At 37.1% G+C, this 12215-nt stretch overlaps 1 protein-coding gene across 1 annotated transcript; it reads left to right on the top strand.

The window, feature by feature from the left end:
• Positions 1 to 1004: 1004 nt before the first annotated feature.
• Positions 1005 to 12171, top strand: minpp1a (multiple inositol-polyphosphate phosphatase 1a). Its single transcript, XM_051646530.1, has 5 exons — positions 1005 to 1712; positions 2715 to 2906; positions 4226 to 4323; positions 5106 to 5236; positions 11698 to 12171. The coding sequence occupies exons 1-5, from the start codon at positions 1121 to 1123 to the stop codon at positions 12056 to 12058; spliced, it is 1374 nt and encodes a 457-aa protein (XP_051502490.1). The 5' UTR covers positions 1005 to 1120; the 3' UTR covers positions 12059 to 12171.
• The last annotated feature ends 44 nt before the right edge of the window (positions 12172 to 12215 follow it).

The following is a 12215-nucleotide window of genomic DNA, read 5'->3' as shown; positions in this document are numbered from 1 at the left end:
TTATAATTTTATGAACGCACTTTTGTATTATCTGAGCTGAAAAGTTGTTTAAATAGTCGCTTTTACAGTCATTTTAGGGTTTGCGGCGTATACGGATTAGCTCAACTTCTATTGTACGTGCCTCACTGTAACCCAGATTTTTGCTCTTTTTTTTTTTTTAAGAAAAAGAAGCAAAAGTACAAATGTATTTTTTGGTAATCAACATATGCCACAAATGCCGTCGATTGAGCTTAACTATTGAACCCTGAAGATTTCTTTAAATTACGCTAATCAAAAATACTACAAACCTAAAACTTAAACTTACCCCTAACAGAAACCTTGTGCCATTTTAAGATTTTAATTAAGACATGATTTGGTCCATTGCTAAGCCTTAACTAGCAGTGTTGGGAGTAATCTGATTACAAAGTAATTAGTTACTGCAATCTATTTATATTATAGTAATGTAACACATTCCATTTTTAAATTCTTGTAATCAGATTACAGTTACCGACTTTCAATTAAGTTATACTTAAGTAGCCTACATCAATGGGCTTGCACATATCATAGGCCTACATTTAAAATATGAATTCATATGTTCATGTATATCTGTTTGTGTATCTGCGACAATGAACAAGGAATATATATATATATATATAATTTAAATTTGTTCAGCAGGAAAAAAAATTATATAAAGAGTTTCAGAAAGTAACTTAAAAGTAAAGTATTTTGTAATGTGTGATTACTTTTATGGTGAAGCAATCAGTAAATGAATCTGATTACAATTTTAAGGGAAGTAATCAATCATTTGTTGTGGATTACTTTTTGAATAATTTACCCGACACTGTTTACTAGTCAGGACAGTTCACCCAAGTCGGTTAAGATGTTTTACTATATTTAGACTATTAATTCGGTTCTCACAAGCTCTGCACTATTAGTAGGCCTACAGATGTGCGCATGGAGAGATTGCAATTAAACAGGGAAAGCTACTATTTGGCCAACATTTACAGGGTCTTCAGTGTAAACACAAATCCGCATACACCCTGCCTCTGAAGTCTGGGGAAATGAGTCACGTTCAGTTGAGCAAAAACAGATGACGGAGAGAAAGCGCCGAGCAACGCACGGCAAAACAAGAGGCTGAGAAATGGTCAAACAAGTGGTAACAACAATATGTTTTATTCTTTTTCATTGTATTATCAGTTACTGGGCGTTTTTGTCCTCTTGCAGTGTCCACTCATCCGCAAAAACGATACCAGCAATTGCCAGGTATTTTGGCACCAAAGGTCGGTATGAGGAGGTTAACCCGTACCTAATCGATGACATTCTCGCCATAAACAATTCCCTTGTGACGCTCCCTTCCTTGAAATGCAACGCAATTCATTTGACAGCTGTAATCCGACATGGGACGAGGTTCCCGACCACTAAAAACATACAAAAGATGCGGGAATTCTATAACCTCGTCGTGCGTGATGCGTCCGGCAACTTGAACTGCTTGTGGGAGATAAAGTCAAATTGGAAGATGTGGTACAGGGATGAAATGGACGGGCGACTGGTGGACAAGGGCCGTGAAGATCACAAACACTTGGCGCAGAGATTAATCAGGTGGTTCCCATCTCTGCTGACAAAGGATAATTTGCGTCACGGACGCGTAAAACTGATAACCAGTTCCAAGCACAGGTGTGTGAACAGTACCATCGCTTTCAGAGCGGGACTAATGGAAGGACTGAAAACACAAGGTAATGCTGACGGGCGCAGCCCTGCAGTTACCATAAGCACTGAGTCATCTGCATGCCACACAGTTAGAGCATTATTTTCTTGCACGCCTTGACATGCAAAGTGTGTTGTTGTCTTAAAGAAATGGTTCACCCAAAAATAAAAATTATCTCATCATTTACTCACCCTCTTGCCAACCCAGATGTGTATGACTTTCTTTCATCTGCAGAACACAGACTAAGACGTTTAGAAGAATATCTCAGCTCTATTAGTCCACACAATGCAAGTGAATGGTGACCAAAACTTTGAAGATCCACAAAGCACATAAAGGCAGCATAAAAGTAATCCATACAAAGCGATCCAATTGGTTTTGGGTGAGAACAGACCATAAAGTTACTCCTTTTTTACTTTGTCATCTTGCTATTGCTATATGTCGGCACTCGGCACGATCATGATTTCAAGTTCGATTACACTTCCTAGTGGTTGACGCATATGCAGAGCGCTAGGAAGTGTAATCGAGCCTGATATCATGATCGCCATGGAGACTGCAGATGTCAACATTTTGAGTAATAAGAGAGTCACATCGTGGTCTGTTCTCACCCAAAACCGATTGGATCACTTCAGAAGACATGGATTAAATCACTGGAATCGTATTGATTACTTTTATGCTGCCTTTATGTGCTTTTTGGACCTCCTGAGTTCACTTGCATTGTGAGGACCTACAGAGCTGAGATATTCTTCTAAAAATCTTCATCTGTGTTCTGCAGAAGAAAGTAAGTCACATCTGGACTGGCAAGAGGGTGAGTAAATGATGAGATAATTTTTAATTTTCTTTAATACCTGATTTACAGTACTGTTCACTGTAGTAATTACATACTGATGACATACAAATATAAAGTAACCTGTTTGCATGAGTTCAATTTTAAGTGTCAAAGTGCCATGGTTATAAAACCATAATGACAATTCAGCAAAGGCCATCATCAGTTTTATTTTTTCAAATTAATTAATTTTATTTGTTTTTCAAGTTGAGTTGGAGCATGCTGTGAATGACACATTGATGCGTTACTTCGACCAGTGTGAGAGGTTTGTGAAAGAAGTGGAGAAAAACAAGAGTGCCTTGGAGGAAGTGAAATGCTTTATCGAAGGCCCTGAGATGAAAAGAACAATGGAGAAAATGGCTGACAGACTGGAGGTCCCTTATGCCAGCATCACAGATAGTCAGTAACAGTTGTAATGTCATGATCATCGCCCTGTTTCACAGTCAAAACACTGAAATTAAATCTAAATGCAAGTAGCGATGAGCAGGGTCCAAGTTGAGGAGGGAGAAGTATGTTACAGAGCAGTATATTAGTATGAAAATGCCTTTGAGACAATAATCAATTGGTCAACTACAACTCATTATGTTTTGTGGAAAGAACAGTATTTCAGCAAACATGCTGCAAATTACATTCCCTCTTGAAGCTACACCCTTGCAACTGCAAGCAGAAAACTTTGAGCATCAATTATTACATGTATTTCCTTTCTTAAAGCATGTAAGGCTGTTTGACCACGTCTCACAGGCAAATTAACGAGCAAAATATTTGTAAATATTTGACCATTATACAAAACCACAAAACTAGAGGAAAATCCAATGTAAGTGCTTTTAAAAAATTATAAGCTTCACGTTTCTGCCTTTAAACCCTCCAAAAATGGACCCCATTCACTTCTATTGGAAGTGCCTCACTGTAAACTTGATTTTTGCTTTTTCTAAAGAAAAGTAGGGACAAGTCGAAATAATATTTTGTGGTTATCAACATTATGCCTCAAATGCTGTTGATTAAGATTGACTTGTATTGAACCTAGAGTATTATTTTAAGAAGACTAACAATCCATAAGAAAGGCAATAAGATTCCAGCTCATTGGCTGCTTGGGCCCTAAATCAGTTTAAGTTGAAAAAGTGCAGGGATGTTGCCCACATTATTTCTGTTTGTTTTGGTGAAATAGACTGAAGCACAGAGTGTCCAGATGAAAAAGTGTAGTAGAATTGACAGGGCTATTTTGCTGTAGGTGCTTATAGAGAACAGAAGATATAGTAGGGCAATGAGAAACAAAACAGCAATGAAAACCTTTGCTCAGCTGATGAAACAAGCCTTTATTGAGTTTAGGGCTCTGGTCTGCTCGTCTTATCTGCTGATGTCAGCAGTTGCATGTCAGTGCACAAACAGAGATAGACAGATGGACACAGTGAGAGATTGAAAGAGGGGAAAAGAGAGGGAAAAACTTACTTGTTGATGGTAGCTACTGTAGTTTTTATGTATGACATTAGAGGGCAGTGTTGATTATGTTTTCAGTCTGCACTGGATGGAAGCGCAGTAATATCTGTGATTACATTTACACCAGTTCTTTTCAAATATCCGGATACATTTAGCATTTTTACACAGAACTAATAGAAGAAATACACAATTTACTGACTTGTTTGATCAAAATGTATTTACAAATGACACATGAAGAAACTAAATGCTGCCATACACACCTTATAATTTGTTTTGCTTTATAGATTCAGTGGAGGCAGCATTCTACCTGTGTGCATATGAGTTTACTATCAATGGGTTGAACTCACCCTGGTGCCAGTTGTTCGACGAGGTAGACGCACAGGTACGGAAAGAGAGCAGAGTTCATGGCAACAGAGATTATCAACCGTAACATGATTTGTTACTCTGTCACACTCTTATTGTAAGAAGGAAATACACACTCTTATGATTACCCTTTGTTTACCATGTTTACTATATATAAAGTAGTATTCATATAATTATACTTGGAATATTTGGTGTATAGCTGGAAGATAAAACAGCTAAAAATGTAAAAGCTTTAACATAAAGTTCTGGTATTGGTTCTGTAATAGTATGCCATCTCCAGTCTTGTCTAAAGCAGAAACAATGATATGGCCTCTGATTAATTTTTGTATTTCATAAGAGAAACCTGTTCCATTTTAATTGTATTATTATTATTTTTTTTTTATCATTGCTGATTATCCTGGTGTTTTATATACTGTTTGGTATAGTTTGAAGGTGACCTGTCTGTTTGAAGAGTTTATTCCAGGTTGTGTTATGGCGATTGTTCTGATTTTGAATCTGTGCCTAAAAGGACAATTTTGAACACAAAAGTGGAAAAGTCTTGGTATTATACTATTATCTGCAGTATAATTCTTTAGAAAACGAATATAGTTAAATAAATGACACTTGAATAGAGCAAAAATGTTGATTAATTTCCTGAAAATGTTTTATTTTATTTTATTTTTTTTATTTTTTTAAATCTAAACCATGATGGATTTTAAATTCTAAATATTAGTCTAATTATTTTGCACACCTGTGAGAGGTCATATACACCTGTAGGTGTTTGAAGGTGTAGTGTTGAAGTATGTGTGTTCTATCTCCTAGGTGATGGAGTATGCTGGTGACCTGAAACAATACTGGAAACGAAGCTACGGTCATGAAATCAACAGCAAGTCCAGCTGCATCCTCTTCCACGATCTATTCCATCGCCTTGACCGAGTTGTAGCCCAGATCAAGTAAGAGCAATCTCTCTTTTATCAGTGGATAAAAGAACGATTTTATGGATTTGTACTGTCAAGATTAATACGATTTTGTTTTGACAGTGAAAATATGTCAATTTAACAATATCTACTTTACTCATACTTCTTCGTTTAAATGGCATTTTGCTATTGGACCGTAAGTTAAAACCTTTTGCTCTGGCGTCACAATGGCCTTGAAGATTTATTCTCACAAAAGAATAAATCGGTGACCAGCTCCCCTTTCTTTGAAAGAATAGAGGGGCTGGTAGCTGCTTTCAGAGCAGTATCAGTTGTTATGGCTGTAATAAAGAGCAGTAAATGAATAAGAGCAGCAAGTACAGACAGACAGATTCAAACATGTGGGAGAGGCTTATTTTCCTTAGCTATGAGTGTCTTAGTTGAACTGTGAAGATTACAACTTGTTTAGTCTGTGAACTAAGATGTGTCTATGTGGGACAAAAATAAACCAATTTACATGAGCAAAAATTAGAACTGAAGAGTTGGTTCCAAGTTTGTTTCTGTGTGTGAGAAAGACAAAGAGAGAGGGATAGTGTGAGGGAGGCAAGGAAAGAGAGAAAAACAGGTTTGTCAAGCCAGGAACACCTCTATTTAAGAGCAATAGAGCATACATAAGAAATAAATTTTTGTTACATTTTACAGCCTAACTGGAGCGTCACTCCACAAATTCGCCCTCACACCCACAGCCCACTTTACACATTGCACAGAACACACAGCGTCAAAACAGGAACTGGAATTATTAAATCCCCTTGTGTAATAAAATCAGCTCTCCTACTATTCATTCTGTCCTGCACCTGACTCTTGACCTTAGATCTGTTATACATCCTTTTCAATGTTTGAAAGTCAAACTCAAAGTTAAGTAAACTTGGGTGCGAGGTGCGTCATAAAATTAGATGTTTCAGTTAGTGCATCCGTAAAGGATATATTAGTGGACCAGAAAGCAGTTGCTTTAGGTAACATAACTTGTTTAAATATAATTCTCTTAGAAGGAAATAAATTCTTCTCTTTGAAATTGAACTGTTCCACATACACTATATTGCCAAAAGTATTCGCTCATCTGCCTTTAGACGCATATGAACTTAAGTGACATCCCATTCTTAATCCATAGGGTTTAATATGATGTCGGCCCACCCTTTGCAGCTATAACACCTTCAACTCTTCTGGGAAGGCTTTCCACAAGGTTTAGGAGTGTGTTTATGGGAATTTTTGACCATTCTACCAGAAGCGCATTTGTGAGGTCAGACACTAATGTTGGATGAGAAGGCCTGGCTCGCAGTCTTCGCTCTAATTCATCCCAAAGGTGCTCTATCGGGTTGGGGTCAGGACTCTGTGCAGGCCAGTCAAGTTCTTCCACACCAAACTCGCTCATCCATGTCTTTATGGACCTTGCTTCGTGCACTGGTGCGCAGTCATGTTGGAACAGGAAGGGGCCATCCCCAAACTGTTCCCACAAAGTTGGGAGCATGGAATTGTCCAAAATCTCTTGGTATGCTGAAGCATTCAGAGTTCCTTTCACTGGAACTAAGGGGCTAAGCCCAGCTCCTGAAAAACAACCCCACACCATAATCCCCCCTCCACCAAACTTCACAGTTGGCACAATGCAGTCAGACAAGTACCGTTCTCCTGGCAACCGCCAAACCCAGACTCGTCCATCAGATTGCCAGATGGAGAAGTGTGATTCGTCACTCCAGAGAACGCGTCTGCACTGCTCTAGAGTCCAGTGGCGGCGTGCTTTACACCACTGCATCCAACACTTTGCATTGCACTTGGTGATGTATGGCTTGGATGCAGCTGCTCGGCCATGGAAACCCATTCCATGAAGCTCTCTACGCACTGTTCTTGAGCTAATCTGAAGGCCACATGAACTTTGGAGGTCTGAAGCGATTGACTCTGCAGAAAGTTGGCGACCTCTGCGCACTATGTGCCTCAGCATTCGCTGACCCCGCTCTGTCATTTTACGTGGCCTACCACTTCGTGGCTGAGTTGCTGTCATTCCCAATCGCTTCCACTTTGTTATAATACCACTGACAGTTGACTGTGGAATATTTAGTAGTGAGGAAATTTCACAACTGGACTTGTTGCACAGGTGGCATCCTATCACAGTACCACGCTGGAATTCACTGAGCTCCTGAGAGCGGCCCATTCTTTCACAAATGTTTGTAGAAGCAGTCTGCATGCCTAGGTGCTTCATTTTATACGCCTGTGGCCATGAAAGTGATTGGAACACCTGAATTCAATTATTTGGATGGGCGAGCGAATACTTTTGGCAATATAGTGTATCTTTGGAAATTCAAAATTTTTAACTAAAGGGACAGTTCACCCAAAATAAAACGTCTGTTATCACTTACTCACCCTTGTGTTGTTCCAAACGAGTAGAACTTTATTTCTTCAGTCGAATACGAAATAAACATATTTTGCAGAATTCTGAAAACTGCTGTTTTCATTTTAAGTGAATGACAACTTATGTTTTGGTCTGTTCCTCACATAAACCTATTGTATGGGATTATAGTGATATACCAATATTGTATTTGACTATAGCGTATGAGTAAGGACTACTTTTATGGTAGTTTTTGGTTCTTTGTCCTCTTTGGAGCTTGACAACCCATAGTCACTATAAACATTCAGTGTATGGATAAGAGCTGTGCAAACATTCTGCTAAATGCCTCCTTTTGTGTTTCACATAAAAAAGAATGTCACTCAAGTTTTGAACAACATGAGGGTGAGTACATTTTCATTTTTGGGTGAACTATTCCTTACAGTATCTTCTGTATGTAAATCCAACCAAACAGGTATTGCATGTTTGTGGATGCCTGCATTATCTGGCACTTTTATTAGTTTTTTCTTTCTTTCTTTCTTTTTCTTTCCTTTCCTTTTTTTATTTTTTATTTCAGGTCATGACTAAGCAAATCTTTAAGTAGCTGATAATAACATTATTATTATTCTTTTTTTTTTATTATTAGTATTCTTTCACATAAGCCCAAATCATAAGAACATAGCAACACTGTTTAAAAAAAAGAAAATTAAAAATAATATTTAAAGTAAAATGACCCCTTTTAATACACACTAAATGTAATTTATAAATTAAATAATAATAATAATACGTAATTTATCATTTATAATAACCACTTGTACTTATAATAGTTATTAATGTAAAAATAATTATTATAAATTAAATTATAATAACCCTCCTATGTAGTAAATACAATTATTTAGTATACTGCTATAAGTTGTAACTAAATGTTGACTTACATTATGTTGATGTTCATGACATGACTAAATTCTTGTCTGGGATGTCTGGGCAGGTGCTGTCTAGTTTTTTGACACTTTGAATATGCTCACATAACTTGAGTGGTATGGACAGTTTTTAATGCTAACGAAATGGTTTAATGAAGACCTGATTAGTTCAACCCTAGCAGTGTTGGGTTTTGATTTACAGTTGCAATCAAAATTATTCAACCCCCCTGATCAGCAATACATTCTGGTGATGTGAATTAAAACACATCAACTAAAACCTCAGTAAACAGTCAAAGTAAGTTTTTAAAACACATTTGAGTGATTTTGAGAACAAAGAGTTCTGTTTACCCAAATTTTTTAATAAAAAATAACTAATTCTCTCCACAAATGTCATGTCAAAAATATTCAACCCCCAAAGTCGATCATTTGTGGAGCATTCTTTATCCTTAATAACAGCAAATAAATGTTTCAGGTAAGTGTTCTCAGGCTTCGGACACCTCTCTTTTAGAATTTTTACACATTTCTCATGAGCAAAAGCTTCCAGCTCATTGACATTCTTTGGTTTCTGTGCTGCCACTGCTTCCTTGAAATCCCAACAAAGGTTTGCAATGGGATTTTAATGATGGACTGAAAGGGCCATTTAAGGACATTCCATGACCTATCCCTGAACCAGATTTTGGAGAATTTGGATGTATCCTTGGTGTTATTGTCTTGCTGGAAAGTCCAGTGATCACCGAGCTTCAATTTACACACTGAAGGCATCACATTTTTCATGCCAAAATGGCCTGATACCTGAAAGAATCCATGGTGTCAGTCACAGAGTCAGGATAGCCGTTTCCTGCAGCCACAAAACACCCCCATAACAGGACTGACCCACCTCCATAATTGACTGTGGGGATGGTGTTGTTCTTGTCATCACCTTGTCATCTTACTCCAGACGTACTGCTGACCCATGGGTCTAAAACTCATTTTCAGTTTAGTGTCATAGTGTCTATAAAACCTTCTTCCAGGACTCCACAGGTCTTTCCACTTCTTGAATATTTTAGTCAACATTTCCCTTGGTGAAGTTGTGCTTTCTTCCACACCCCAAGAAGGTTGCTGTTGTACCATATTTAAAAAATGTACGAATGGTGCTGCCAACTTGGTCTATTGGAAATTGAAGTGCCGTGGAAATGTACTTTTAGCCATGACCTTTCTTGTGTAATGAAATAATCTCCTCTATTAGCTTTTGAGACAGCTTATTTTTAATTGCATTTTTTGCATAGAAATACATTTTTGCTTACAATGCTAAACTTACATTTTAAAACTTAAATAAGTGCCATTGCAGACTGATGACTTAATTTTGTTTTAAAACAATTACTTGTGTAGCCTTACATATTTAAGAAACAGCTACATAAATAGGGGTTGAATAATTATGACATGGCTGTATTTTTAAAAAATCCTGCTATTTACAAATATTAGGTTATATATTCACATTATGACTTTGAATGTGTCACTCAACTGATATAGATGTAAAGCTGAAAAATTCTGGGTCATCAGAAAAGCTTACCTTTGTAAATCCTTACTGTCTTGGGGGGGTTGAATAATTTCGATTGCAACTGTATAAGGTATTTATATCCATACAATGGAAATCAGTGGGGTCCAAAACTTCCAAGCTCCAAAAAGGACATAAAGGCAGCACATAAGTAATCCATACGACTCAAGTGGATTAACCCATGTTTTCTGAAGCGATAGAATAATTTTTTAGAGTCAGAAACAGACCAAAATGTTCTTCCTTATTCAATATAAAATCTTGCCATCAGCAGTCTTCTTGGCACGTTTATGAGATTAATTACCTTTACGCTGCCTTTATGTCCTCTTTGGAGCTTGGAAGTTTTACTCCCCATTGACTTGCATTGTATGGATGTAAACCAGGGCTGTCAATCGATTAAAATTTGTAATCAAATTAATTACATGACATACCGATTAATTAATCACAGCATAGCTATAATTATTTAAAAATGTGCAGAGAAAGCCCCACTTATTAACAATAATTCAATATAATATGATAAATAATTATATTTCAATTATAATATATATGAAATATATATTATAAATATAATTCAAATAACTAAAATGTGTTCCATTATTGTGGCAGACGATAAAAGCATTGATAAGGAAATACAAAAAGTGGCTTTAGAAGGCGATATATTGTTTATTTCCATATTATAGAACATACAGTAAGCCTATCATTGGCCTACAGTCCACAGCCATCCATTTTGTATTTTAATTTGACAGTTTGTCAAATTGATAATTTGATACATTTATTATAGGGTTTTTTCCAAGGACGTGTCTATGTACACATGTGTCAGATGGATGCTTTTTGAGTGTCTCACTTTGGTTCAAACTTCAAAACTAGCAAAATTCTCAAAGTGAATTAAAACCATTCTTAATATTACTTTATGACATCATCACAACAATGCAGGCTAAATGTGAGTGAATTCTCTTATTACAGTGAATCTTCTTCTTGCCAGTGGAGCATGTTTGGTCCAGGTGTTTTCAATGAAAGTGTTTGTTTGTTTAGCATTTATCATACATGCTCAGCTTTCCATTAGCTGTGTCAAATATATGTTTATGAGACGTGCCTTTGACCTACTCATTCAAAAATCCATGCAAAGTCCCATTCATGATACATATGTTTTTTGAATGATTAAACAGCAGGTAGGGAATATTGCAGGTTCTCTTCTGTAAGTGTTTAAGTGGTTCTTTCAGTCCCAGTACAAGGACTTTGTGTTCAGTTTTCTTTTTCTTTTTTCTAAAAGATCATCTTTGGTCATATTCAAAGGTTGTGGTGTACTCCTCTACTGTCATTGGTGGCAAAAAGTAGAAATAATTGCGTGCTGGGTTTGTAATCTGCAAGTCGCACTGATGTACAATATACTGTGATTTGTAATCTGTGTTTTGTAATAAAAGTGCAGGTGCAATCTAAGATCCCTCTGAAAAGGCAAAAATCTCAGCTTGAAAATCATGCATTCAAAACTATTTAGCAGAGATTATCTAGAGTATAAAATGTCATTATTTTTAGTAGGAAGATTGAGCAGTGATGGAAAATACATTCAAAGTACATACCTTTCTTTGTCTGTTTTTTCTCTACTTTCTGTCTCTTTCTTCCTCTCATGCTCTGTTTCTCTCTGTTTTATTGTTTGTCTTCCCTCTCTGTCTCTCAGATCGAATGGTGTAGTATCAGAGGTTGTAACAGTGCAGGTTGGCCATGCTGAGACGCTTATACCCCTCCTCACCCTGTTGGAACTGTTTAAGGATGACATCCCTCTCAACTCTACTAACTTTGCCACCCAACAGAACAGAATTTTCCGGAGTGGGCACATTGTGCCGTACGCTGCCAACCTGCTGGTTGTGCTGTATCAATGCCCGGATGGGATTAGAATGGGGATGCGACTTAATGAGAAACCTTTGACCCTTCCTGGACTCAGTGATCCTGTTCCCTTGTATGAGGATGTGAAGATGCACTATAGCGCTTTGTTAGGGGGTTGTGACCAAGAGACTGTGTGTAAAATAAACAACTCATAATACAGAACCACGTAACACACAGAGACCAAAAGCTGGCATACAATTTTATGGCACCAAAAATGTTTTTCAAACAAATTTGTTGAAGAACAGTATATTAAAAAAATTGAAATACAGCTTAGTCGATTGTGATGCTTTCATTAATGTCCACCTCAATTTA

This window comes from Myxocyprinus asiaticus, chromosome 20, assembly GCF_019703515.2.
Source record: "Myxocyprinus asiaticus isolate MX2 ecotype Aquarium Trade chromosome 20, UBuf_Myxa_2, whole genome shotgun sequence".
Taxonomy (NCBI): domain Eukaryota; kingdom Metazoa; phylum Chordata; class Actinopteri; order Cypriniformes; family Catostomidae; genus Myxocyprinus; species Myxocyprinus asiaticus.
This window is presented reverse-complemented; position numbering and strand designations above follow the sequence as displayed.